The sequence below is a fragment of the Cyprinus carpio genome, chromosome B19, assembly GCF_018340385.1.
Source record: "Cyprinus carpio isolate SPL01 chromosome B19, ASM1834038v1, whole genome shotgun sequence".
In the NCBI taxonomy this organism is placed as follows: Eukaryota; Metazoa; Chordata; class Actinopteri; order Cypriniformes; family Cyprinidae; genus Cyprinus; species Cyprinus carpio.
The window spans coordinates 14,380,340-14,405,673 of record NC_056615.1 but is presented as its reverse complement, the minus strand read 5'-3'; the positions used below and the strand labels follow the sequence as shown (position 1 = coordinate 14,405,673).

Genomic DNA, 25,334 nt, shown 5'->3' with positions numbered 1-25,334 from the left:
TAAAAAGTTGACTAAATTAAAGTACCATACTTTTTTTTCTTAAAAAAGTTAAAGTTTCTGAAACATGATGTTATCCATTCTTGACATTCAGTTTCTATTGAAGGACAAATGGTTTTCCTGACTGACTTGGGTGGTGGCCTGGTGGTCGTATGTATGACGTCATTTACTTCAAAGTTTGGAGTGACATCATATGTACGGCTGCTAAACTGCTACATGGGACATCAGAAACCTCACAGATGAATTTGGTGTTTTAAATGCAATATTGTGTGCAGGTAAGACAGACATACAGCACTAAAGAACTGCAGCACTGCCACAGAATTTTCTCAATTTGTTTAATGGTATTAATGGGATGGTGGGTTTGAGAGGATCTGCCAAAGTTAAGATCGTTGCACAAAGACATCAAAGTTTCAATCATAAATGAATGTAAAATTCATTACTGTGAGGTGTCTAAAAGGGGGAAAAAGTAAAGTACTTTTGAATTGGCTCTTTGACTTCCCATTGAACTATAAGATGACTCATACCAGCAACACAATGGTTAGAGATGCGCTTTGAATTCTGATATCAAGCCTGTCTTTGTGGGTGAAGCTTTATCCCTGTAAGTCTTTGCTAGTAAAGCTCCAATGGCTGTGAAGAATTTCTTATCTTCATTATACTGATATGGTATGGTATGGCAGAGGAATGTATCTGGCCAGTTTTCATGTGTAAAACCATACCTTTTAAAATGTCAAGTGCCCATGTGGTGTCCTCAGAATCGAGTTGGTGTGCATATGAGTTTGCAAGGGAAAAAAGTACTGTGGTGTGTTTATGGTGTTTCTGCTGAGGTTTAGTGCCATTCAGAAATGGCTTTTAAATCCCAGTCTAATTCCTTAAGTTTGAATTGCGGTAACAAACAGGGTCTAAAATTTTCATTTGAATTTAGGTAAGTGAAATTATTGAAATTCAAAGAATTTCATATAATTCTGATAAATGTAGATTTGTATTATACATTTTATTGTAAAATACCCATAAACATGTTAGCATACACACAGCATATGGATTATTCTCAGAAACAGAAAATAGTTAATGTGTTGTCCGGGAAATGTCAGTTATAGCAGTTTGGGTAACACTTTATTTTAAGGACCAATCCTCACTATTATAGTTGCTTACTAGCATGCGTTTTACTAGGATATTGACTGTTTAACAGTACGCATTAAGGTTTCATATTAATGCATTATTCTGCATGACCATATTTTAGATTCCTTAATCCTACCCCATACCCAAATTTAACAATGATCTTACTAACTATTAATAAGCAGAAAATTAAGAGGTTATTGAGGCAAAAGTCGTAGTTAATAGTTAATAATTAATAGTGAGAATGGGTCCCTAAACTAAAGTATGACTGCAGTTTGTATTTAATTTTTATACATTTCCTTAAAATTAAATCAAATTAATTAAATTACCTTCTTAAATGAATTTATATACCAGGGGACCATTAGTCATTTCCCATTTTAATAATTGAATTGAATTACATTTATTTTTTAGCAAAATTGTTTTCTACCGAACATATAAGGAAATTAGTGAGCAAAAAATATGCATTTATCCATATGTATTTTTTTTTTTTTTAAAGTAGTTATGTAATTATTTACGTAACTTCCTCTTCCTGTCATTGCCATTCATGTCAATTTATTTCAAATTCAAGCTCATGAATTGAAAGGGAGCCAGTTCTTAAATACTGGATTTTGCCCAACCCTGCTGCTGTGCATCTCAAGTTTATCTCTCTTTGCAGAGTGCAACAAAAGCTGGAACAACAGAGACAAAAGCAGAGCCCACCGCTGATTTATCCCTTACTCCTGTATTGATGGCAATGGAGGGAGAGAGGCTGATCATGACTGAGTCTCAGTACAAATGTCTGGAGCTTCTGAGCCGAGATGGATCCAATAATAAAACAGGTAGCTGTATTTTCAATTCATTTTCATCTGAATGACAGACAATGGTGTTTTTACTCTTTTCATAACCTCGTTAAGTGCCAAGGCTGTTAGTGGAACACTAAATGGCTGAAAGCTATCACAAGGTGATCAGAGAAACAATAAAGGTTTATTTTCAAAACGGATGTGTGTTAAGCTTTCTGGATGTTAAAGGGGTGGTTCACTGTTTTTTTTTCTAGGCTTGATTGTGTTTTATGGGGTGCAGTCTAACTTGTTAATGCTTCGTTTAAAAAAAAAAAAGCATTATTTTTACCTTTTATTACCTCATAATTTATCTTTATTCTTCACTGCTCTGTCCCATCTCTGAGAAACACGCTGATCATTTTCTGCTTTTATGAAGCCCTTCCCTCAGAAATAGGCGATGGGCTCTGATTGGTTAGCTAGCCTAGTGTGTTGTGATTGGCTAATCCACCTCTAGTGCGCGTCTAAACCCCTCACCTCAGCGGCATTTGCTCCAGTTGTATCGTAAACAACGGCATTGTTAATATCGCTTATCAGTTTGAGCCCGATTGAGAAGCAGAGGATATTATTGAAGAGGACCGTGCAAAACCTGTGCAAGCATGGCTTTTAATGGTAGGCCTATGTTTTTTGTTTGTTGTTGTCTCATCATTTTAGATACACTGTTATTTGTAAATGCTGCTGCTTATGTTAGCTTTTAATATACAGTTTTATCCTGATTAAAGCTTTAATACAGTATGGCAACTGCACGCGCATACATCTTTAACGCTTTTCATAGCTATGTGAAAAATAAATGTATAATTGGAACAGTTTATTGTTGGAGCTGAGCTGAATGAGAGAGAGAGAGAGAGAGAGAGAGAGAGAGATGCAGAGCGTGTGCAGAGCAGGGGGATGCAAAGAACAGTATTAAAAACCACTGCTTTAGAACATTGATTTTGAAACTTGTGAATCCATTAGAATCGTTAGAAGACAGAATGAATATATGAATAGATTTTTATGTGCACATCTAGTTTTCTCTTCTTCTTCTCTAAAGCAGCACACCCTTTGCTGCCTTTTCACGAAGGCGGGTTTATCTGGGTTTGTTGCGTCACGAACCCGGGAAGTAACTTGTTGTAGTCCCTACCAGCCGTTTTTATAGGCATTAAACTGACAGAATTTTAAAAGATGACAACTTTAAGACATTCATTAGTTGATTCCCCAGAGTAAACACTGTGGTGCTGTGGCATGGAATTAGTCTGTTTGAGTGGCCCACAATTTCCACATGAGGTCTTTTTATTTTGTTTTAACGGAATGTCAGTGCAAATAGCCCACCTTGTTGGCAGAGGCTATTTACACTAACTCCACCCACCAACGTGTGATTGGGCTAGTTAACATTACAAACAATGCCTGCTAAACAATGGCTCCAGTGGTGTAGGTACAGTGCATAGCAGTGACTTTTATGATGTAATTGAGCCGAGTTCGAATCCACTTTTTGCTGAACTCGTTCTTCTACCTTTTCACATCACATATCAGATTGGAAAGGCATTTATTTTCAATAAAATGAAGGAAACAAACAAAAAGTGGAAAATAAAGTGTAGATCAGTTAGGTTTAAGAGTAGGTGTATGGGTGGTTTTAATGCACCAAGGCAGCATCAATTTAATAATTTTAACTAAAAAGATCATTTAAACCCAATACGTTATCATTCCATACTGCTTTATAATGTACTACAATACTGAGGTGCAAATATCTGCCACTTTCACTAAGTAGTGTAAATACCATCTAATATAATTGCATAGAAATTACTGCTATTTTTTACATAGTGTAAATAGAATATATCACTATTTGCTCAGTGCAAATAGCATATTGCGCAAAAAAATGCTATTTTCATTTAGTGTAAGTAGCTGCTGCCTTGTTTTAATGACCATTTACCACCCTCTTTCTGATCCATAGAAATTTAAAATATTGATGTGCTGTGGCCTATCCTGGACCTATTCACAGTTGTGAGTTTGTGGTTGAGTCCAATACATTTAAACTACCACATCTTTCAACAACAGCCCCTTTACAAAGCATTACGGATCACAAAACAATGTGTGTTGAAATGTGACAGGATCAGACTAAAACAATCAGGGACACTCTCAAAAAGAAACTAGTTTTTAACATTGATATCCTTCAGAATGACATGCAGAGTTGCAGGTGCTACACACAGCCAGAAACAGCATAAGGTTTGGCCATTTTAGCAGCTTTGTTTCAATAAATGTTTAGTTTTGTTTTACTGGGAAGGCCATTTAGAGTTCAGAATGTTACAGTATGTTTTCACTGTATAATGAACACTTGTATCTCAAAAGATCAAGGATCATTTAATTCCTCATAAAATGACCTCTTTAAGATATTTATTCAACTTTTATAGGTTCGTTCTGCAGCAGATTCTGGGATGGCTTGCTCTGTTGGGATGAAACCCCTGCTGGAACCTTTGCTTCACAGAACTGCCCAGACTATCCCAGCTTTGACCCCTTGGGTAAGATTCTGTACGATCACATCTGGATTGTCAATCCAGACACTGCAAAACATTGAGATTCTACAGCAGGCATGACATCTGTTACATGTCTGCCTATTATGAAACACAAGATGTTGCTCCAAAGAAGGAATTCCATAGCACAAACAGCAGGCTACTGTGACGATACATAAAGTCCTATAATGAAACAAAGGTGATAAAATCATTGTCTTAGACTGTCTGGAAACATTCATATGAGCTTTTATTTAGAAGCGCAAAAACAATTTATTAGCTGACATGCAGTGTTGTTCTAAGGGGAAGGAAGGATATTTGCTACAGGACAATGTTTCATATCAAACATTTATGATTTGATTTCTGAGTCTAAATGTCAGTGAAATAAAGCAGTGACCGTAGCAAGGATATAACAGGAGTTTGCTGAGGTGCTGAAATATTGATATTCTCTGCTGTTCGCTGATAGAGATCTCTCTGTCTGAGACTCAGTTCAGTGTGTTTGTTCTAACACACAGATTGATTGATTCCAGAGGCTGAAGACTGGAGTTAATCACTGGAACACTTAAGCTCGAGTCATTACACTAAACTTTCTTTTTCCCTGCAGAAAAAGTAACCAGGTACTGTGATGAATCTGGCAACTGGGTACACAGTTCATCCATCAATAAGACTTGGTCCCACTGTCTCACATTCTCAAAGGAGAAAATAAAGGTAAAATATAGCACACTGTCATAAACTGTAGATTTATTTTGTCATAACACTAAAATTGGTTTGCCCTAAGCAGAAATAAATACAACACAGTACAACTGCTTATAACTTTAAATGAATAGGTAATGCTGTCGCCAAATTGATAAATTTATAGCGCATTGTGCCAATGATTTCGAGCATTATGTAAATATGCAGAGCCACAGATCTGCCTATTAGTCCTTTCCATTTTGGATGTGTTAAATTAAATATTTAATTAAAAAATATTAAGCTGCACAACTTGTTGATAATAGTAGAAAATGTTTCTCGAGAACCACATTTGAATGATGTGACACTGAAGACTAGAATAACGGATGCTAAAAATGTAACTTTGCCATCATTGTAAAAGAAATTTGATTTGAACAAATAAATGCAGTTTTGGTTAGCATAAGAGACTTCTTTCAAAAAAATCTCCTGACCCCAAACTTTTGAAAGGTAATGTGTGTTTTCAACAGAGATGTAAATGTCTTGCCAAACAGAAATCGAACCACTGGGCACAACTGTTAATGATAAGGTTAGAGAGGATTTAACAGGACCCAAAATTGACTGGAATTATCAGACCCTCCTCAGCAGGAGGGCCAAATCTCACAACTCCTTTAAATATGGTGAAGGCAACTTCAGCATGAAGAAAGAGAAGTGACAGATTCAAATGACATTTCAAATCTTGGCCCCTAATTATCCAGTAGGCCTATATTCAGATATTTCTTGTATATGTATACTCAAAACAAATACCTTCTTCTTCAGACGTTGCCAGTTCATGGGTTTTTAGAGACGGAGACGGAGATGGATCCTACCGCTGAGAGTCAGGTCAGCCCCGTAGTGACTCAGAAAGCGAAGGAGAGGAAGAAGATCATCGATGGTCAATATAAATGCTTTGAGAAAATGAACAGAGACCAGCCATATAACAAATCAGGTGTGCAAACAGAGAGCCTCAGAAGAGGTTTTAGATTGAATCATCAGAAACTCATAGCGCAAAGTGCAAAGAGCAAAGAGCAATTGCACGGTGGAATTGGCCCTGATTGTTTGTGTGCTTGTCTTTTAGGTCCATATTGCAACCGCACATGGGATGGCTGGCTATGCTGGGATGACACACCAGCAGGAACATACACATCTCAAAACTGTCCCAATTACTTCCCTGACTTTGACTCTACTGGTACAATTCATTCATTTGTTATTTAGACTTTAAAACCAGTTTAGAACCACTGTACTAGTCTACAACAATGCAATTCTTAAAGAATTTTCAAATGGTTTCTGAAGGATACGTTAAAACCTGACTTGCATATAAAACACAGATTTGTTTTTGACAACTGTACTAAAGCATTTTGAAAGTGCTAAGCCTTTCTGTTACCAGGGTTACTTTAAAAGCTAAAGCATAAAGGCTTTTGCACTTATTCTCACATCTTTATCCTTGTTTATTTAGAAAAGGTCACCAAGTATTGTGATGAGACAGGAAACTGGTTTAGGCACCCTGAGACGAACAGGACATGGTCCAACTACACCCTCTGCATTGCTCACACCAAGGACAAACTCAAGGTAGGTCATCTTTAAATTATGCACCTGTCTTAAATTAACATTGTGTTATGAATATCTCTGAATTAAATGGTCAGATGTTATGAAAGTAAACTCCTAGACATGTTAGAGTGCATAAAGACTTTATTTCCTGTGATTTAGCATGCGTTTAAACATGTAGGGCTGAATTACAACTAGGCAGGACAAATAATTAGCAGATCAACATTTCTGGGCAAACATACCACAAAAGTATAAATATGATACATACAGTACATCTCAGATTGGTTGGTATATGATTTAAAAGCTGTTCCTGAAGGGCATGTTGGATTTGAGTGTTTCTTTTAGACTCTAGAAGGTCTACACAAGGCCGTTTCAGTTTAACTAAACAGCTTTTCTGGGGGACAGTGGCTCTGAAAATTATTCATAACATAATGGTTTCAGTGCCGTGCAACTGCTGCTTTACAAACTATGAGGGATAGAGAGAAAGAGAGCAAGGAAAATGTCAGCTCAGACGAGCTCAAATAAAGTCTGTGCACGTCACTCTATCAAACCAGATTTGATAAAATTGCATGGAGTTTATGAAAAAGGTACAACAAATTGAGATATGCACTTTCAAATGGAGATATGCTACTTTTAAGCCTTCTTACTACTTTCAGATTTCATCCTTGTTGCTTGAAACTTGCTGTTCAATAGTACACATCAAAATATGCTTATATAATCTTTTTTCTTTTATCATGCTATGATTAATACCTTGAAAAATACACTTAAAAGGTTGATACTTTTTCCAATCTTGTGAGAACTGATTATACCCAGGATATTAATCTGATAATACACTTTAAACACCCTGTATGAATAATTTAATTGCAGTTACAAACACAATTGAATTTCATATTATATAATTCTTTAACTGGTGTACGTTCTGTATATAAACTGTTTTGATCTTTTATGCTATTTTGGAACCTTTTTAATATTAGGACTGTTCTTAATATAAAAATACTGAATAATGAATTGCTAGAATATAAAAGGTGAATTTCAAAATTGCTATTATTATTTTTACTCTAGGGTCTCGTTTTGAGTCTCTTGAACCCAAAAAATTAAAACAGTGAAGTAAATCTCAAGAGAAGATGGTTAAAAGTCTAACTATAACAATAACAAACTATAACAATATTTTTCTCATTTCAGATGGCGTATATTTTGTATTACATGGCGATCGTGGGTCATGCTCTTTCTATAGTGTCCCTTCTCATCTCGCTGGCCATTTTCTTTTATTTCAGGTGAGTTTACGTCTTCCCTTATCTGTCTCCTCCCATATGACTTGAAGAAGCCTTGAAATATCTGCTGCATAGTTGCAGTTACTTCAGACCGACCGATCAATAAACCTCTTGATGATGGGTTGCTCAGTTGTTTACTTGTTTTTGGCAGGGTTTTGTGTTGTCTACTCTCAAACAGTTTGTCATTTGTCAGAGCTGTTGACGATGACAGTGTAGAGGTAGATTGCTGCGGTGATGTCTGAGATTTATTTAATTGACAGAGTCGACGTTTAAGCTTTTCAAAGAGAGATTTACCAATAGGCTCTCGGTTACCCCATTCATCACAGCGGTCAATTCAAACCAAATAGAAAAGATGGACCGGCATTCCCGTCAGCATGGCCACACGGAAATGCAGTCTGAACCCTGAGTTAAATGCGTTAACCTCTGAATTATATACAACCGTGATTCAGGCAATTCCTTCTACAAAGTCAGGAAAACTTTCCTTTTTTTTCTGGGCATATTTACTGAATAACCATATACAGTGTCTCGCAAATGCATCAAAATCTAAACCAACCCTCTTATTCAATTAAATTGCAAAGCAAATGCAATTCATGTTAGAATATGCACTGAAACCCAAAAGGAATTATTTCAATGTCATATTGTTTTGGTGAAGAAAAAAATACAGATGAAAAACCGTTTACTTACAAGTTTTCCATTATTTCCCTTAAAATACTTACCACATTTTATGGATTAATAAGTAATACTCATTTTGTCCATCTAAAAAGCATTTATTTTCTGACTCTTTAGATTCTTGGTGACCTAAAGTATTTAGAAGACGTTACAGATTTAGTAAACAAAGGCATAATTTAGGAAAAGCATAACAATATTCCAAGTGTTTTGATGTCTCAGTCGGCATTGCTGCTTTAGTATCTGGATCTGGAAGTTAAACCAGACCACCCAAACACTGTCGAGAAAAGGTGGTCCCCTAAATACTTAATGCATAAACAAGAAAGGCTTTTCATCAAAAGAACTTGGACAACCTGATAAAATGAAAATAAAAAATGTATGGGGCAAAAAGCAGGGAACCTGTTTCAATTGGCTGAAAGTTTGTCTTTCAGTAGGAGAATGAACTCAACTACAGTTTCTTTACAAACAGGTTTTAATGGTTTGGTTGGACTGGACTGTGAAAGAAAAGCAGCTAATAATTGTCCAGCATAAATGGGAACACCTTCACTACTGTTTAAAAACATCTCATAAAGTTGGTTGAGAGAATGCCCAGAGTTATAATCTAAAATAAAATATCAAGATAGTTTTCAGTGTCTTTACTATTTAAAGGTACAGTAGTGTCGTTGAAAAGGCTCTTTCCCCTTCATTTTTTAAAATTGAATTGAAATATGGAGAGACTTAAATATGTTGCTCACATAAGTATACTTTTCTTTTTGCCAGTCACGAATTGAAGTTATTAAGATTATTGATTTGGTGCTTGAAATAAAAACATCACAGAACATTACATTTCATTGTAGGAATTATAATCCACTTCAAGGAGAGGGTAGGTTTTATGGACGTTTAAATGATTTAGAGATGTTTCTGTCATTAACATTAACAAATGAGCTTTTAATAGGAGCCAACTGTTTGAACTGTGTACAGACTGAAAGCAAAAGGTCCTTTGCCTCTGGCATTGCAAAAAAACGATAGTTTCTCATCATTGTGTTTTATTGAGTGTAAACCCTTGGTGTCCATTTGTCTGGCAGAGCTGCTCTAAGCCCTGAGCCAAATGACGAGCATTATTTGTCAGGTTTTGTGTGTCATGTCATGCTGACTTGGTATCCGTATGTCTGTATCACTGAGGGTAAACTTAATTTCATGGGTAATTAAATATAGGAGCCAAAGAATCTTATATGCATTAGATGGCACATAAACTTTGGGTTTTATCTCACGTAGTATGACCGTTGAATCTAGCAAGTAAACTTACAATCTCATCGTTTATTTTTTTTGCAGTGCACTAAGCAATCATTGAAAGGTTGAGAGATTAATATTTAGTGTTAAAGGCATATTTGGATTAAGACCTCATTTAAACATAAGTGCTCATTAAATACATTGTGTTGTTTTTGTTTTTTAAGAAAAACACAACCACAGAACAATTTAATTTTTCAAGTTTAATTTAATTTCATTATATTTAATTTCATTTAATTTTTAATATAATTATATTTTGATGTTACCAGTTTAATTTGCTGTGCAATATTGATTATGACATACATACAATGTTTCATGTCCCTGAAAATATAAATTAAAGATAATATATAATATCTGGATAAAAAAAAAAAAAGAGCAATCACTATTTAACCAACTTTTTAGACACATCTGTTTTTTCCTAAGGGGTCTGATCAGTTTTTTTAAGGATTAATGGAAAATGAATTTGCAATTGTAAAAATGTTTATTGTGCAAAACAAATAGTGTTTAACTGCTTTTCTGGACGTGTAACATAGCAACGCTTGTTTTTACGTGCGATGGTGATATTTACAGTCTGATCTTCTGAGATGTCAAAGTCTTAATGTTGTCTTATTGGGTCCAGATGTGGTGCTAGGAGAGGTACGTGTCAGCATACAGCTGCACTAAGCTTTAATTTATGCCCCCTGAATAATGCCAGAAATATTTGGTTGGGAATATGGGAAATAGCTTTGGAAAATGAGCTCAGCTTTCACTCCCATCCCTCTAGTGCTCCAGGAGCAGCTTTGCACTCAAATTGAGGTTAAATTGAGTGAAATCATGTGAGTAGCATGACTTTCTTAATTGGGTGATTGTGATGGCATTGGTGCAAGGATATTTTATCATTATCCTTTGACAGCAAAATATAGATTAAATTGTTGTCTAACAGAAGCTGTGTTTGTTGACAGAGATAGCTGATCCAGGTGTGAACTCCCAAATTTGCCTTATTTTACAACTCATGACTAACAACAAAACAGCATTTACTTAGAAATCACATTTCTCTTTTCCCAACATTGCAAATTTTTTGTTGCAGTTGTATAATTTATATTCTCTCCCCCTCTCTCTCACTTTATATAGAATTTATGTTTTAAGTCCAGTTTGATCGCTATTCCTTGATCTTATAGAGCTTAATAAATTCAGCTTTGATATGATTCCTTGCAAACACACTGAGTTTTTATTTTCAACCACTAAGCAATACATTGTAAAAACAGGCAAGCATCTGACAATCACATTATTTGAAATGAAGCCAGGATACTCAAGCCTCAGGTGACGCTTAATTTTAGTTCTGTTTACTTCATTAAATGGGTCATATCACGATGAATCAAATTCTCCTTGATCTTTCAATATAAAAGAGTTCATTGTACTATGAAAATATTTTGTACCATTTAGAACTCAAAAGTCTAAAAAACCCATTTACTGAAACAGGGGCTAAAAACTGTCTCATTTGAAATCATTGGATTCCTGATATTAACATACAGTATGACCACCCACATTTGCACATCAGTGATGCCTGCCAATTCCTGATGAGGTCATATGGAGGAAATTGGATAGATTATTCCTAAACACCAGAAATAAAAAGTGTAGAAAGTCAAGTCAAACCTCTTGTGCTGTTTCTGGCAGTGTGTAGCACCTGCTGCTCTGCATATCTGACAGAATGATACCAGTGTCAGAAACAATCAGCAGAAGTTTATTTTATTGATCTTCCTGATCATGTCAGACTAATTGTAACAGTTTGCTCTGCATGTTTGCCCAGTTCTATGAATCCGTCATAATCTAGTACAGGCTTTGCAGAGAGGCATTTAAGGATGGAACAGACAAAATCTGGCAAATCTTGAAAATGCTGAAAAGTAGAGTGCTTGAGGCTTGTGAAAAATCGAATCCATCAGAAGCAGAATGATTTATGATTGATTATGTATGTAAAATATCCAAAAGATGATTTGTTTTCGTCCTGAAATGAACTGCCAAACTGAATTCTTCTTCAAAAACTGCTTCTGTCATGAATGATCAGTGATTAATATTTCTTTGTCTTTCATCCAGGAGTCTGAGCTGTCAGAGAATCACTCTACACAAGAACCTGTTCTGCTCGTATGTGCTCAACTCAGCCTTCACCATCGTCAACCTCATAACTGTGGTCAACAACCCCAAAGTGGTGCAGAGGAATCCGGTGTGTGCCTTCACATCCACAATACTCACATCATCATTATTACTTCCAGTAATGCTTGCTGTTTATGAAAAGTGAGGAAAAAGAGGCTGATCCAAATATTAGAGAACAAGTGTGAACAACCTGAGTAATTTTACTCCATCAGATCAAATCAAATATGTTTTCCTTGTTACAATTTCATTTAGACCTTCAAAGTACAAAGTACATATTTCACCATATAAAGGCTGTTTAAAAGTTCAGGGTCAGTAATATTTATTTATTTATTTATTTATTAAAATAAGAATTTAATTATTTAACAAGGATGCATTAACTGGATTAAAAGTGACAGTAAAGACATTTACAATGTTGCAAAGTTTTCTATCTGAAATAAATGCTGTTCTTTTGAACTTTCATCAAAGAATCCTGAAAAATATATATAATAATTTCCACAGAAATATTAAACAGCACACCTGTTTTCAACATGAATGTTTCTCAAAATGTTCAAGAAGTGTGTCTTAAGCAGCAAATCAGCATATTAGAATGATTTCTGAAGGATCATGTGACACTGAAGTCTGGAGTAATGATGCTGAAAAATCAGCTTTGATCACAGAAATAAATTACATTTTAAAATATTCTAAAATAGAAAACAGTTATTCTAAATTAGAATAAGATTTCATAATATTACTGTTTTTACTGTATTTTTAATCAAATAAATGCAGCCGTGCTGAGCATAAAAAAATTCAGACTCCAAACTTTTGAATGATAGTTTAAATGTTGTTTCAATAATGAGAAAAAAATACTTTTTGTTTTTCATTTAAAAGTTCTTCGAATTTTTCACGTTAAATATCATTTTATTTAATGTTGCATTTAAATTTGAATGAAGATCATTTAGCTATATACTCTATATCTGGCAAGTGTAAGAGTTTTTGCACTTCAGATGAAGTACATTTTGAATCTGCCACAAAACTGTTTAATTCTCATTGTCCAAGAATCTGTCCTCCCGATGAGACGTTAAACCGAGGTCCTGACTCTGTGGTCATTAAAAATCCCAAGATGTCTTTCGAAAAGAGCAGAGGTGTGACCCCGGCATCCTGGCCAAATTCGCCCATTGGCCTCTGACCATCATGGCCTCCTAACAATCCCCATATCTGCTGATTGGCTTCATCAATCTGTCTCCTCTCCACCAGTAAGCTGGATGCTGCACACTGGTGGTGGACGAGGAGATACCCCCCTCACAATGTATAGTTAGAAAAGTAGAAAAGCACTATATAAATGTAATGAATTATTCATTGTATTTTCATTCCATAAGATCTTTGCTTGGAATAATGATCTTTTCAGGTTTTGCTCTCTATGGAGGAACACATAAATCTGCCACACTGGAATGCACTGCATGATCTAAGAGGTGTGGTGAGGAGATGTATTTCAAGAAAAACATTAACTTTTAGCTACTGTATCTAATGTGATCTTTTTTCTGATATAAAAACAGAGCTAAAAAGTGAGACAGTCTAAACTGAGTTTTTACACCCTGCTGTCCGGGGTTTGAAATGGCCTGTCATCATGTGTGGAGGACTGGATGAATAGATTCTGAAGGACTAGAGTGCATTGGAGGTGTAGTTTTGGAGTTGCAGAAAGACGATAATCACTGTTCTTACTTGTCTGAGAATATTGGGTTGTATCTGAGAGACACATTATCACATTCACCCAACTCCTTCATTTGAAAAAAAAAAAAAAAAAAGAACACGCTGCTGTGCCTGTCAAAGTACCATCCTTACTTATGCTTTCTCAAAAAGATATCTGTTTTATCCGGCCAGTGTAATGCATATGTCTTGAAATGTGCGTTCTTATGTGGTTGGGTGCATTCTTAGTGTTTGATTTACGGTATCCTTGTTCAGCCTGGAGAACAAGCTCCTTCTGTTTTTCCTTCCAACTCTGCAGAATCAATACAGAATGCATCCCCAGTCTCAAGGAGAAGAGTTTACAGACAGAATTACCCACTTTAGTTTCGACTTAAACCCTCTGTTTCTGACATAGTCTGACAAGAACCCCATTGCATATCAAGGACATTTGAATTGAAGTAAAGAAGCCTTGACTTTTAAAGGAAAGCTGTGTGTGGAGAATAACGTGTGAGGACTTGTTGCCAGCTGCATGGGTGCAGCAGGCAGATGAGAGCTATGGACATATGGTAAAAAGTTAATCTGGGTGACTGACGTGTTGTTGGGAGGTGTGTGATCCAGAGCTCAGCGGATTGAGAATAGACACGTATGCCAGCATTTTCTAATTAAAACTGCACACATGTTCTTAAAAAGGAGCCAGAAAAGGAGCATCTCAAACATTCAAAGTAAGGTAAAGCCCGGGCCACGTTAAAGTGAAATGAAATGGAAAAAATGAATGTTCTGCAGGTATTTGTGAAGTTAATTGCAAGTTAATTAACTCACAGTGTGAACTTAAGTTTCTGGAACCTTGTTCTTGTGGACAACTGAAAAAAAGAAACATTGCCAAATGCAAATAATAAACTGCAACAAATAAATGTACTTTAGGAAGAGGAAAATGCTTCCCATATTTTTCTTGATGATCTCAAAGCTGAGCCGTCCAACAAAAACTTTATGGTATTTTGATGTGAATCCATCTGTCACTTAGTAATTTGGCTGAAACTAAAACAACATTTGGATCAGTGTTTGTTCAATGTGTTAGGCTGTTAAATCACACTTCTGCTGTTGTTTATGCATTTATAAAACTGTCACTTGTCCTAATCAGTCTATGTCATGTTAATAATTTCACAAATGGACCCTTTCACAAATATGACGTTGTCATATTTGGGTCAACTTCTATAGTGGTGAACAGAAACTACAACAAATATAATATTTGCATTCTCAGTTGTCCCAACAGCAAAATATTGAGAGTTTGGTTATATTCGACATAAAGATAAAGAGATAAAGATGTCAAACTTGCCATTATTCCCTTTATGTAATTTAATGCCAACATAGGAAAACACAAATTATGTTATAAATGTAAATTAAATTTTTTTAAATGAAAATATTAAAAACTTAAAGAGCTTGATTTATGATGTTTATAATGCTGCCTGTAAAGTTCATAAAATTTATATTATTAATAATTTTGGTAACACTTTTAGTATAAAGACCAATTCTCACTATTAACTAGTTGCTTACAGTATTATTAGCATGCATATAACATATTGGCTGTTTATTACAAAGCACATATTCTGCATGACCCTATTCTACATCTCTAATCCTACCCCATACCAAAACTACCTTAGTAACTATTAATAAGCAGCAAATTAGAAGTTAACTGAGGCAAAAGTCATAGTTAATGGTTTGTTAATAGCGAGAATTGGACTTTAATTAATAAATAAATAATAAATTATGACCATCATTTTTATCAACCAGCTGAAAACAACTGCATTCATTTATTACTATCTTAACTAGCTAGACCAAACCAGTGTAAATCAGCTTGGATCATGGTAATTTACGCTGCTGTAAGCTGGTCTTTTCAGCGGGGCTGTCCTGTCAGATTTCATTTTTGCCTAAATTGCTTGTTGCAGTGAAACTTAAAGCACCTGTCTACTTCATTTCCCCCCCTTTGCAGATTGGCTGCAAGGTGCTTCACTTTTTCCACATGTACATGCTGGGCTGCAACTATTTCTGGATGCTCTGTGAGGGGATTTACCTGCACACGCTGATTGTGGTGGCTGTATTTGCAGAGGAGCAGCATCTGCACTGGTATTATCTTCTGGGCTGGGGTGAGTCTCTGCCAGTTCTGCTGCCCCAAAGTTCCTAGTTTTGCTTTCCCATCTGTCAGCAAACCCTACATTGTAAATATGAATACCCTCCCTATTTGCTCTGCACGGAGTGTAGCGTGACATGTTTTCATAGGCAGCTGTTTCATCAGTCTTTGCTCCATAATTTATTGGATACATTTGCTCGTGGTCATGTCCTCCTGCTCCACAAACAGAAAACACTGTCGCCGGCACAAACACTTGTTTAAACACAGACAAATCAGCTAATCCACACTTAGGACACAATGTGCTGGACATTTGTGGATGTTTGCGGTTCATGGTTTGTTTCACATTCTGGTATACTTTATGGTTCCCATTGGCAGTTTTATGATGAGGGTTTATGGAAGATCACACCCTAACTGTCTTGTTTCACCTGCTCTGTAAGTTAGCAATGACATGGGTTAGGAACTAGCCTGATAAATGGACGAGAAAGTACCTAAATTGTGGGGCATTAATAAAGATTGTCTGATAACCTCGAATCTGTCATCCTACCCCAAAGGGAAAGAATCCATTGACGGTTTGCAGAAGATCTGCTAAAAAGCCTTGGGGCTTTTCACACTGTTCAGAGATTATTAAAAATTCCCAATATTCCTAAGGAATATTTAGCCTAAAAATTTTTAAAATGTCATTATTTACTCACTCTCTTGTTATGACTTACATTTGCCCATAAAAAAAAGCAAAACAAGAATGTTTGAAGAATGTCCAATCTACTCTTGAACCCTAGATGTATTATACAAGTAGTTAATAGCTATCTTTCCATCCAAAGATGCGAATTTAACTTATGCACAAAACTGGAATATTGCGTAAAACATTTGTGAATAAACCACCGTTTTCATCCAAGGAGTCAAAGTGAACAAAATCGTCACTTCCTGATAAAGTCACTGAATATAATAATTTTCATATATGAGCAGCAGCGAGCAGATGAAACACAATAAATGCAATCATTGCTTTCAGAGGCGGATGCATTGCTGTTTGGGAATGCAGTCGTGTAAGACAATTATACAGATTTACTTTGATAACAGACTTTGCTCAGGCATTTCAGAACCACCAAAACAACATTTCAGATACTGTGCAACGAGATTGGTCCGTTGATTAGTTAAGTTATTCTGTCCCATCGTGCAAAGTCACGTGACTTTTTTGATGCGTATGGAGGAATTTATTCGGTAAATGTGTTTACATCGTAGTTTATGCAAATTTTTTTTCTTATCAGATAAAAAGTTTATCCTGCTCACTTGTGTGCATAAGTTTCTTATGTGCATTTTTTGAATTGATGCGCATCTTGCCATTTCCATCCAGCATTTTTTATGCGATATTCCAAAATGCGTATAAAAATAGGAGGATGGAAACATAGTGAATATCATCTATGCATCAATGTACGTCATTATTCACTGATAATCGTCCCCTCCAGTGCCCAATTCCTCATGCATCAAAGACAATTTAGTTTATTTAGCCTATAGATGCTGAGTTTGTACTGCGCTATGATTTTAAATACTTCAATAAATCAAGTGAGGCATTTCGCGTAGTCATGGCTCGCCGTCTAATAACAGTTACAGCATTATCATTCATTTTACATCAGAGGTATAATATTTCGTGTTTGACTAATGTCTCAATTCTCCTTTCAACAGGATTCCCCTTGGTGCCTGCATCCATCCATGCTGTGGCGAGGAAGAAATACTTTGATGACAAGTGAGTAATGCTCACTGCTTTTCAGCAGTAAATACAGAAGACAGGCCAGGTTTAGTGGACAGTGGGTCTGATATGGGATTTATTATATTTTCCACTAGCTGCTGGATGAGTGTGGAGACACATCTGCTGTATGTGGTTCATGGCCCCATCATGGCAGCTTTATTAGTGAGTCAGCGTCTTTTACATTTATTTAATATATTTATCTATTATATTGAGTTTTTGCATTTATTCACACAGTGTTTATCATGCATTTGCCCTGAATAAACCATTTTAATATTGAAAAAAAACTTGAGTATGCTTAATGTTGAGGAAAACTTTAATGCAATGTCATATTCTTGGTGGCAAAATGACAAATATTGCGTTTAACATCTCAGTAGAGCGCCTTTCTGTTAAAATTGGATTATCAAGTCAATGGCTTTGTTCATTTACAGTTAATCAAGCTTAATTGTGGCAACGCTGTGTGAAATTAAAATCTAAATAGGGCATGTAGTTAAAGACTGTTTGGAGAACATAGGAGTTCAATTTTATATATATATATTTTTTTATGTTGTAGGTCAATTTATTCTTTCTGCTGAACATAGTACGGGTTTTGGTGACCAAACTGAGAGATACACATCGAGCTGAGTCCAACATGTATATGAAGGCAGTGAGGGCCACCCTCATTCTGGTGCCCTTATTGGGCATTCAGTTCGTCATCTTCCCTTGGCGGCCAGAGAACCGCTTAGCAGGAGAGATATACGATTACATCATGCACATATTAATGCATTACCAGGTAACTCAGACTGAATGTTAACTCTTTTTACTCATGGAAGACATCTCAAAATGATAGTTAATGCTTCTATATTTTCTGCTTTGCAAGGGATTACTGGTGGCAACCATATTCTGCTTTTTCAATGGAGAGGTAAGTAAATTGAGCAATATCCTTATAACACATAAATGCATATTTCACTCAAATTGTGGCATTATTTACTATGGAAGCTTGTTTCTGTCAAGAAAAGAAAATTCTGATGTCTTTTTTTTTTTTACTCTAAATTGCAAAATATGAACCAAAATTGTGTTTATGTCTTGCAATTCTGAGAAAAAGAACTGTGAGATTTAAACTCAGACTTGTAAGAAAAAAGTCAAGATTGTGAGATAAAAAGTCACAGTTACTTTTTTTAATCCTGTGGTAGACACACTTCCATAATCTACCTACCCTTACATCATTCAGTTTAAAATTTTTGAAGAATATTACTTATATTTTCCATGCAACTTCACAAAACCCCCATAAAAGTACTGTAGTTCATAAGACTTGTTGGTGACAGATAATTCACATAAAAAAAAAAAAAATGCGTAGCAAGATGTGTCTTGTCAAAGGTGGGATGCCAAAAGGAATTGGTTTTCACATGTACAGTATTTCAACTAAACATGACTCTCCATTTTGAATATATGGAATGGAGAATGACTTTCAAGAGGTACCTCAGACTAGCAGTGAAAAACCACAGAATTTTCAACCCTTTTCTGATAAAAACTATCAAATGCCTTCAGATGACTTGAAATACAGCATTCAGGTTTTATGTGACATGAGGCTGACTAAATAATGACAATTACTTGCCACATCACATCAAAGAATTTCAAAATAATGGCTTAAGAAATGTCATCCTTATAAAAGGGGCTAAATTTCAGCGAAATCACCCCATGTGAAGGACACAACCTTTGGGATAGCTTGACGCTTTGTCAAAACACCAAAGTGCTAGTGGCTGGTGTTCAGGAAGTCAGTCAGGCGTTTAGCCAATTTCTGGTTGAATACCTGGCCATGTTGTGCAACTGACACATTAATTCAGACATGGTTGATGTCACTTTCCTCTATGATCTTTTAGGAAGCACACATGATATGACTGGTGACTTTTATTGCTTTCAAGGACACTTAAATAACAACTGTAGGGAGTTACAGTCTGTGTATAAACTAATAATCTTAATGCAATAACCAGGTTTATATATTTATCATCAATAAATCAAACTTCTTTCAATCTCATACATTTTAAGTAATTGAATATTGCTTGTTCCACAGCAACTTTTTAACGGAATAAATTGAACTGATTTCAAACAAATTTATGCAGATTTTAAGCTACTTAAATGCATTTTGAAAAGACGAGTTATTAAATAAAATCAAATAGACGCAAATAGTTAATAATAAATTATGCATGATTTTTTGAGAGCAGAAATCTTACCTGTTTCATTTATGTATGACTTATAAATATGCATCACATTAAATGTATTAGTTCTGTAAGGTAATATATGTTAAAACTGTATAATTCAAATGGATGAAAATTTTATTTGCAATTCAAATTCATGAATCTTAAATGTAGGCCTCAACTTTTTCGAGTGACCTGATTAAGGTCATTCTGCCAACTCTGATATACTTTTCTCAAGGGTTGGTTGTAATCGCAAAAGACGGAGACATTTCTCATGTCGTGTATTTTCACATTCGCCAAAAATCTATTTAAAAGCCAGACTCTTTCAACGTTTCTCTTGAAGCGAGGGGGTGCATGAAAAGAGTATTAAGTGGCAGTAAATACCAACAAGCACGTCAAAGTACATTTACCAGACTTGAGGAAAACAGACTTAGAGCACTTATGCATGACAAAACCAAAACAATGAAGAGACAGTTTCAATAGAATACTCAGCATGAGGTTCCTGGCACGAACTTGAATGGAATGAATTAGCGCCTTTCATCCGCCTATGTGTAAGTCATGTTTTAAACATGCTGAATTATTTCTGGGCCTGGAAAATGGGTCAATTATTAGCCTATGCATGAGCAGCCAGCTCACATCAGCATCAGCTTGTCTACAAACTATTTGGATGTGTCCTAAGCACAGATCCAGTTTCAGGACAATAAAAGGGCCATTGACACAGAATAATATTTTCTTTGTGGTGGTGTTTGTTTACCTCAGCGGAATGATTCGTTCTAGTCTAATGTCCTTCTACTGTGCCCCTGTCTCCTCTAGATTTGCGCCTGATCCAATATCCTTCTTTGTTATGTGTTAAAAATACACAGAGCGGTAATTGGCACATCAAGTTTGGTTATGATAATAATAGAGTAATATAATTCCCACATTCTCCAAATCCACTAAATACACAGAGGTTAAAACAAAAACATAATTTATGCTCAGATGTTACTCAATTAATCAAAACACATAAGTACAAGTAACTTTTCTCTTAAAAGTAACTCTGATGCACAAAAAGTGCAGTGCAGTTTGTCAAATCACAACGTCCTGACAATTGTAAGTTTCTAGGACACCAGATGTACCAGATAAAAACAGATGTTAAACTAAAACCTGCTACTTGAAATTATGTAACGATCAATTCAAAAACAGCTGATTTTATAATATAGCAAACGAACAGACTGTGTTTAAATCAAGTTCATCTTCAAGGATGGCTATAATAAAACTACAAAGACTCAAAGAATCTTGTGAGTGATGAGACGTCTGAGCACAAGGAAATATGACTGTAGCTGTGTCCAATTTTATTGCACATTCAAACTTTGTACACATGTCACTGGCGGATGCACAAGGACAAAATCATAAAAAATTGGGGTCAGTAAATTTTTTTAAATAAATACTTCAGAAAGGAAGAAAACAAAAGGTGACAAAATATTTCCATTTCAAATGAATGCTGTTCATTTGAACTTTCTATTCACTAAAGAATCCTGTAAAAATGTAAGAATGGTTTTTATATTATAACATTATTACAAGTATTGCTTTTATAACAATAATAAATGGTTCTTGAGATTCAATTCAACATATTAGAATGATTTCTGAAGGATGATGTGACACTGAACACTGGAGTAACAACTGCTGAAAATTATTCTTTGCCAGCGCAGGAAAAATTACAATATATTCAAATAGAAAATAATTATTTTAAATAGTAATAATATTTAACAATATTCCTTTTTACTATATGTTCGATCATGCAATAAATGCAGCCTTGGTGAGCATAAGAGACTTTTCTAAATATTTGACCGACCTTAATCTCTATATGATGTATTATTGCATAGATGAAGCCATAGTGAAGATTTGAAATAAGTAAAAGTTATATTTGAACAGATTGTTACATGTTGCAGGTCCAGGGAGCTCTGAAAAGGCAGTGGATGCAATACAAAGCCCAGTGGGGTCAGCGACGACGTGAGCACTGCTCCATGAGATCCACCTCCTACACCGCCACCTCCATCACTGAGGTGCCCACCTTCATGTACCATAATGACTGCAACAGTGAACACTTGAATGGTAAACAAACAGAAGACTCTGAGCTAGTGGCCCTCAAGACGGGCGACACATACGCATAAACATTCAGAGAGAAAGATAATACTGGGAAAGAAAGTGATTCAATCAAACTGGAGACTGGAGACTCAGATTGACTGAACGTTTGCAAACTCCCCATCTCAGACAGCACTTGAGCGTTGACACCAGAACATTCAAAGCCTTGTGCTGGCAAAGCCGTTTCTGTTGAAATATTACTCAAGGCTTTGTTTATATTCTCTTCAGCTCTGCTTCTGCGAGTTGAAACGCAAAGTAAACGGAAAAAAAAAATACAGACATGGGATGCACTTTTTAAAATGTCATACTAAAGCTGCTAGTGTCAGGCTCCTCTCACATCCTTTTTGGGCTTGTGGCCACAAATAAAAAAAAAAAAGTTACTTTGCAAAAAACCAAAGGATGTGTTGATTTGTGGGATGCTGAGTGTTTCTCTAAAGCCACTGGGAAACGATCCTCCAGAGGACAGACTATGCTCATCTGTCTCTGAACAAAGGAAAGCTCTTCTGTGCCTGAATCCTGTTCCTGATGGTGGAGAAATGTCAAAGGAGGTTACAAAGATCTGTCTGACGGTCATTTCGCATTTGAAAATAGCTTTTTATCTGTCTTGCGAGACTCCTGACTGCTTTATTGTTTTTGCAGCTGTACTTTTCTGCCTCGTCTTTGTTGTGAAAGGGGGTGTGGAGGAAAAGATGAACAACATGGACAATTTTAGGACTGCTTAAAAGCAAATTCATAAACCTGTGCATAGAAATGCACAAAAATGTATTCTGTAAACAAAAACAAAACAAAATATATATATATTTAATAAGCTCCCGTGTTTTAGAGTGCAGATTGTATTTATCGAAGTCTGATTTCAAGGCATCTTTTCAGTGTTCTGGAGTTCTACTTTGCCAGCAAGAGCATTTCCTCTTGGAAACCAAAATCCACGTCTCATGAATGCACCAAATTTACTTCATGTTTTCAACTAGTGATCAATAATCCACTTTTCTTCACTTGCCATTATTTGACCACAAATTACTTATTTTCAGCATAAATCAGTGAGTCCCATAAGAAGCGCCAAATTAAGAAATTAGAGCAAAATAAATTGTGCTCTAAATAAAACATTTATATCTTAAGCTTGAGTAATGTCTGCATAAATATCAGCTTTGCCATCAGAGTAATAAATTGGATTTAAAAATTATTAAATTAGAATAATTTTTAATTATAATAATATTTGACGCCATTAAAAAACAACTGTATTTTTGATCAAATAAATGCTGCCTTGGTGAGCCTAAGAGACTTCTTTCAAATATATATATCTTATTGACCACAAAATTTTGCACTGCTAGTGATAAATGCATACATACAAACACACATATATATACTGTAGGTTATTAAAATCAAAGCAACCCATCTTGCTAAGCCTGAAGAAATAACATAACGTCCTCAGAAATACTTTGGTGTTTTCTGAAATTAAATGTAGAACAGCACGCCCACATACAGTATATTTAAGTGTGTGTAGACTGGACAACTGTGAGGATAACAAGACCCTCTTGGCTCAAATCAAACGCATCTGGGGTGCATGTGATGACAGGCAGCTGTCACAGAGTTTGCATTGCCTGTCACGAGAATGCAGTTACAACAACTTTGTAACACAGATATCAAATGCACATGTGCAACTACAATGAAAGTGTTCTTTATAAATGCATCAGTCTCTGCTAAATGAGAATCAAGTACCTTATTGTTTAAAGATCACATGCAAAAATCAGTTTAAGGATTTACAGTATAGGAATGCTCACATTTCCTAATAATGTGAATTTATGTATTCAATACAACAACACTCTGGAAACAAGCTTGTCTCTTTTTTCTGTACGAAATGTTTATTTTTCTTGTTACTTTGGACTATAACACTGTACTTTTATTTAAAAGAGATGTTTAGCTGTACATAGTGTGTTGTGTTTCAACAGGTCTGAGGTGAAATTGTGACAGTTGGGTCATTCATTGTGAGCTGTGTCAGTATCCTTGACTTGGTATTTACCATGTAATTGTTTTAGTCTAACGTGAAATTGATTTATCATGGTGTAAATACAGCCAGTCATTAAGCTTGTTTGAGCTACAGTTATAAGTTTGACATCAAAAAGCTAAATTTCTTGATCATGTTTTTAAAGTGTCTATTGCTTATATTGGAGATGTCACTGAAAACTATTGTGCTTTCAGAAAAAAAATAATAATATTTTTATTTTGGCAATCTTTCACCTCTTTGTAATTGTGTCCATATGTACAAACTCTGCCTCTACACTGTACATAAAATATGGCTTATAGATATTTTTTTTATGTGACCCTGATTATAATTTGCTTATATTTTTACATATGAATATATATATATATATATATCTCAGGCACACATCTCATATATTCTTTGCTATTTAAAGCATACATTCATCTTACTGATATCTCCAAAACTAAGGCATATGTCGGATTCCCAGCAAGAGCAGGCATCTTGGTTTGGCATTTCAGTTTAAAGGTTTAACTTCATGGCTAATCACATTCAGTGTAATTGACTTTTGTGACTAAGATGTGGTTTGATCTGGCCTGAGGGTGTGGAAGCTCAGACAGCAGTTGAGGCTATTTCTGGCAGAGCCAGTGTCACATCCACTAACCATCATCCTCTACAGGTGCAGGACTGACAAATGTCCTTTGTTTGCTCCTAGCATGTGCTCTCCTCGCTCTGTCCATTCAGAAATGGCCAGAAAAACACCTAAACTGATTTGGATAAACATACTTGGTTTTAATGTTCCATCGTTAAATTATTTAGGACGGTGAGAAATCTTCCTAATGGGACTTAAAATAACTGTATAAAGGATAAAATGACAAGTACAACAACATTCAACAAAACATATGTATTCTTAATATGATTACTAAGGCACTGTAGCCTATTTGGCTTTATATTTATAAAACTTGCTCTAAATATCAAATATTTGGCCTTTCTGTTGGCAGTAGTATCATTATTTAGGATGAATTTAATGTATATAATTTGATTTAAATATACAAGGTATTGTCTTAAAATATTATTTTAATCTGTGGAGGTTTTAAACTGTTATACAAATCTTCTGATCAAATTGATCTGATACATTATTTATGATCTGAATGATGATAAAATGATAAAAGAAACTATGAATACCTGATTGCATTTTTCATCTTGAGTCACAAAATGCAATTAGTTAATTTGATTTGTGAGTACAGTATAAAGGTTTTGTACTTAATCGATTAAGTCATCCATAAACATACACTGTGACTATATCTCAAGTTTCGTTCTGAAAATCATTTCTCTTTGCAGTCGTTTCTTTTCTATCAGAGTTTCGTTTGCTATTGATCCAGAGATGACAGTCTAGTGATGATGTTGTTTTGTTCAGAAATTTCAATCAGATATATATTTATGAAAATGTTTGCTGTGGTCTCTCTTTACTGACTTTGGTTATGAAAAGCTTATGATACTGGCGCTTTGATATTTGCTTTCTTTTTGGTTGTTTTCTGTTACCAAATTTGCATA

General features: G+C 35.3%; 1 protein-coding gene across 3 annotated transcripts in view; it reads left to right on the top strand.

The window, feature by feature from the left end:
- LOC109083203 (calcitonin gene-related peptide type 1 receptor-like) overlaps positions 1-24,109 on the top strand; it is a 46,556-nt gene extending 22,447 nt beyond the window's left edge. For 2 of the 3 annotated variants that reach the window (XM_042745056.1, XM_042745057.1), the window contains 14 exons: positions 1,766-1,928; positions 4,310-4,417; positions 5,010-5,113; positions 5,891-6,059; positions 6,189-6,299; positions 6,567-6,679; positions 7,838-7,929; positions 11,929-12,055; positions 15,635-15,788; positions 17,450-17,510; positions 17,609-17,675; positions 18,064-18,282; positions 18,370-18,411; positions 21,613-24,109. In XM_042745056.1, coding sequence (XP_042600990.1) covers positions 1,766-1,928; positions 4,310-4,417; positions 5,010-5,113; positions 5,891-6,059; positions 6,189-6,299; positions 6,567-6,679; positions 7,838-7,929; positions 11,929-12,055; positions 15,635-15,788; positions 17,450-17,510; positions 17,609-17,675; positions 18,064-18,282; positions 18,370-18,411; positions 21,613-21,834 — 1,752 coding nt within the window. In that variant the 3' untranslated portion in view covers positions 21,835-24,109. Of the gene's footprint in view, positions 1-1,765; positions 1,929-1,996; positions 2,538-4,309; positions 4,418-5,009; positions 5,114-5,890; positions 6,060-6,188; positions 6,300-6,566; positions 6,680-7,837; positions 7,930-11,928; positions 12,056-15,634; positions 15,789-17,449; positions 17,511-17,608; positions 17,676-18,063; positions 18,283-18,369; positions 18,412-21,612 lie in introns of those variants that run through there. The other variant, XM_042745058.1, reaches the window with a different exon arrangement.
- The last annotated feature ends 1,225 nt before the right edge of the window (positions 24,110-25,334 follow it).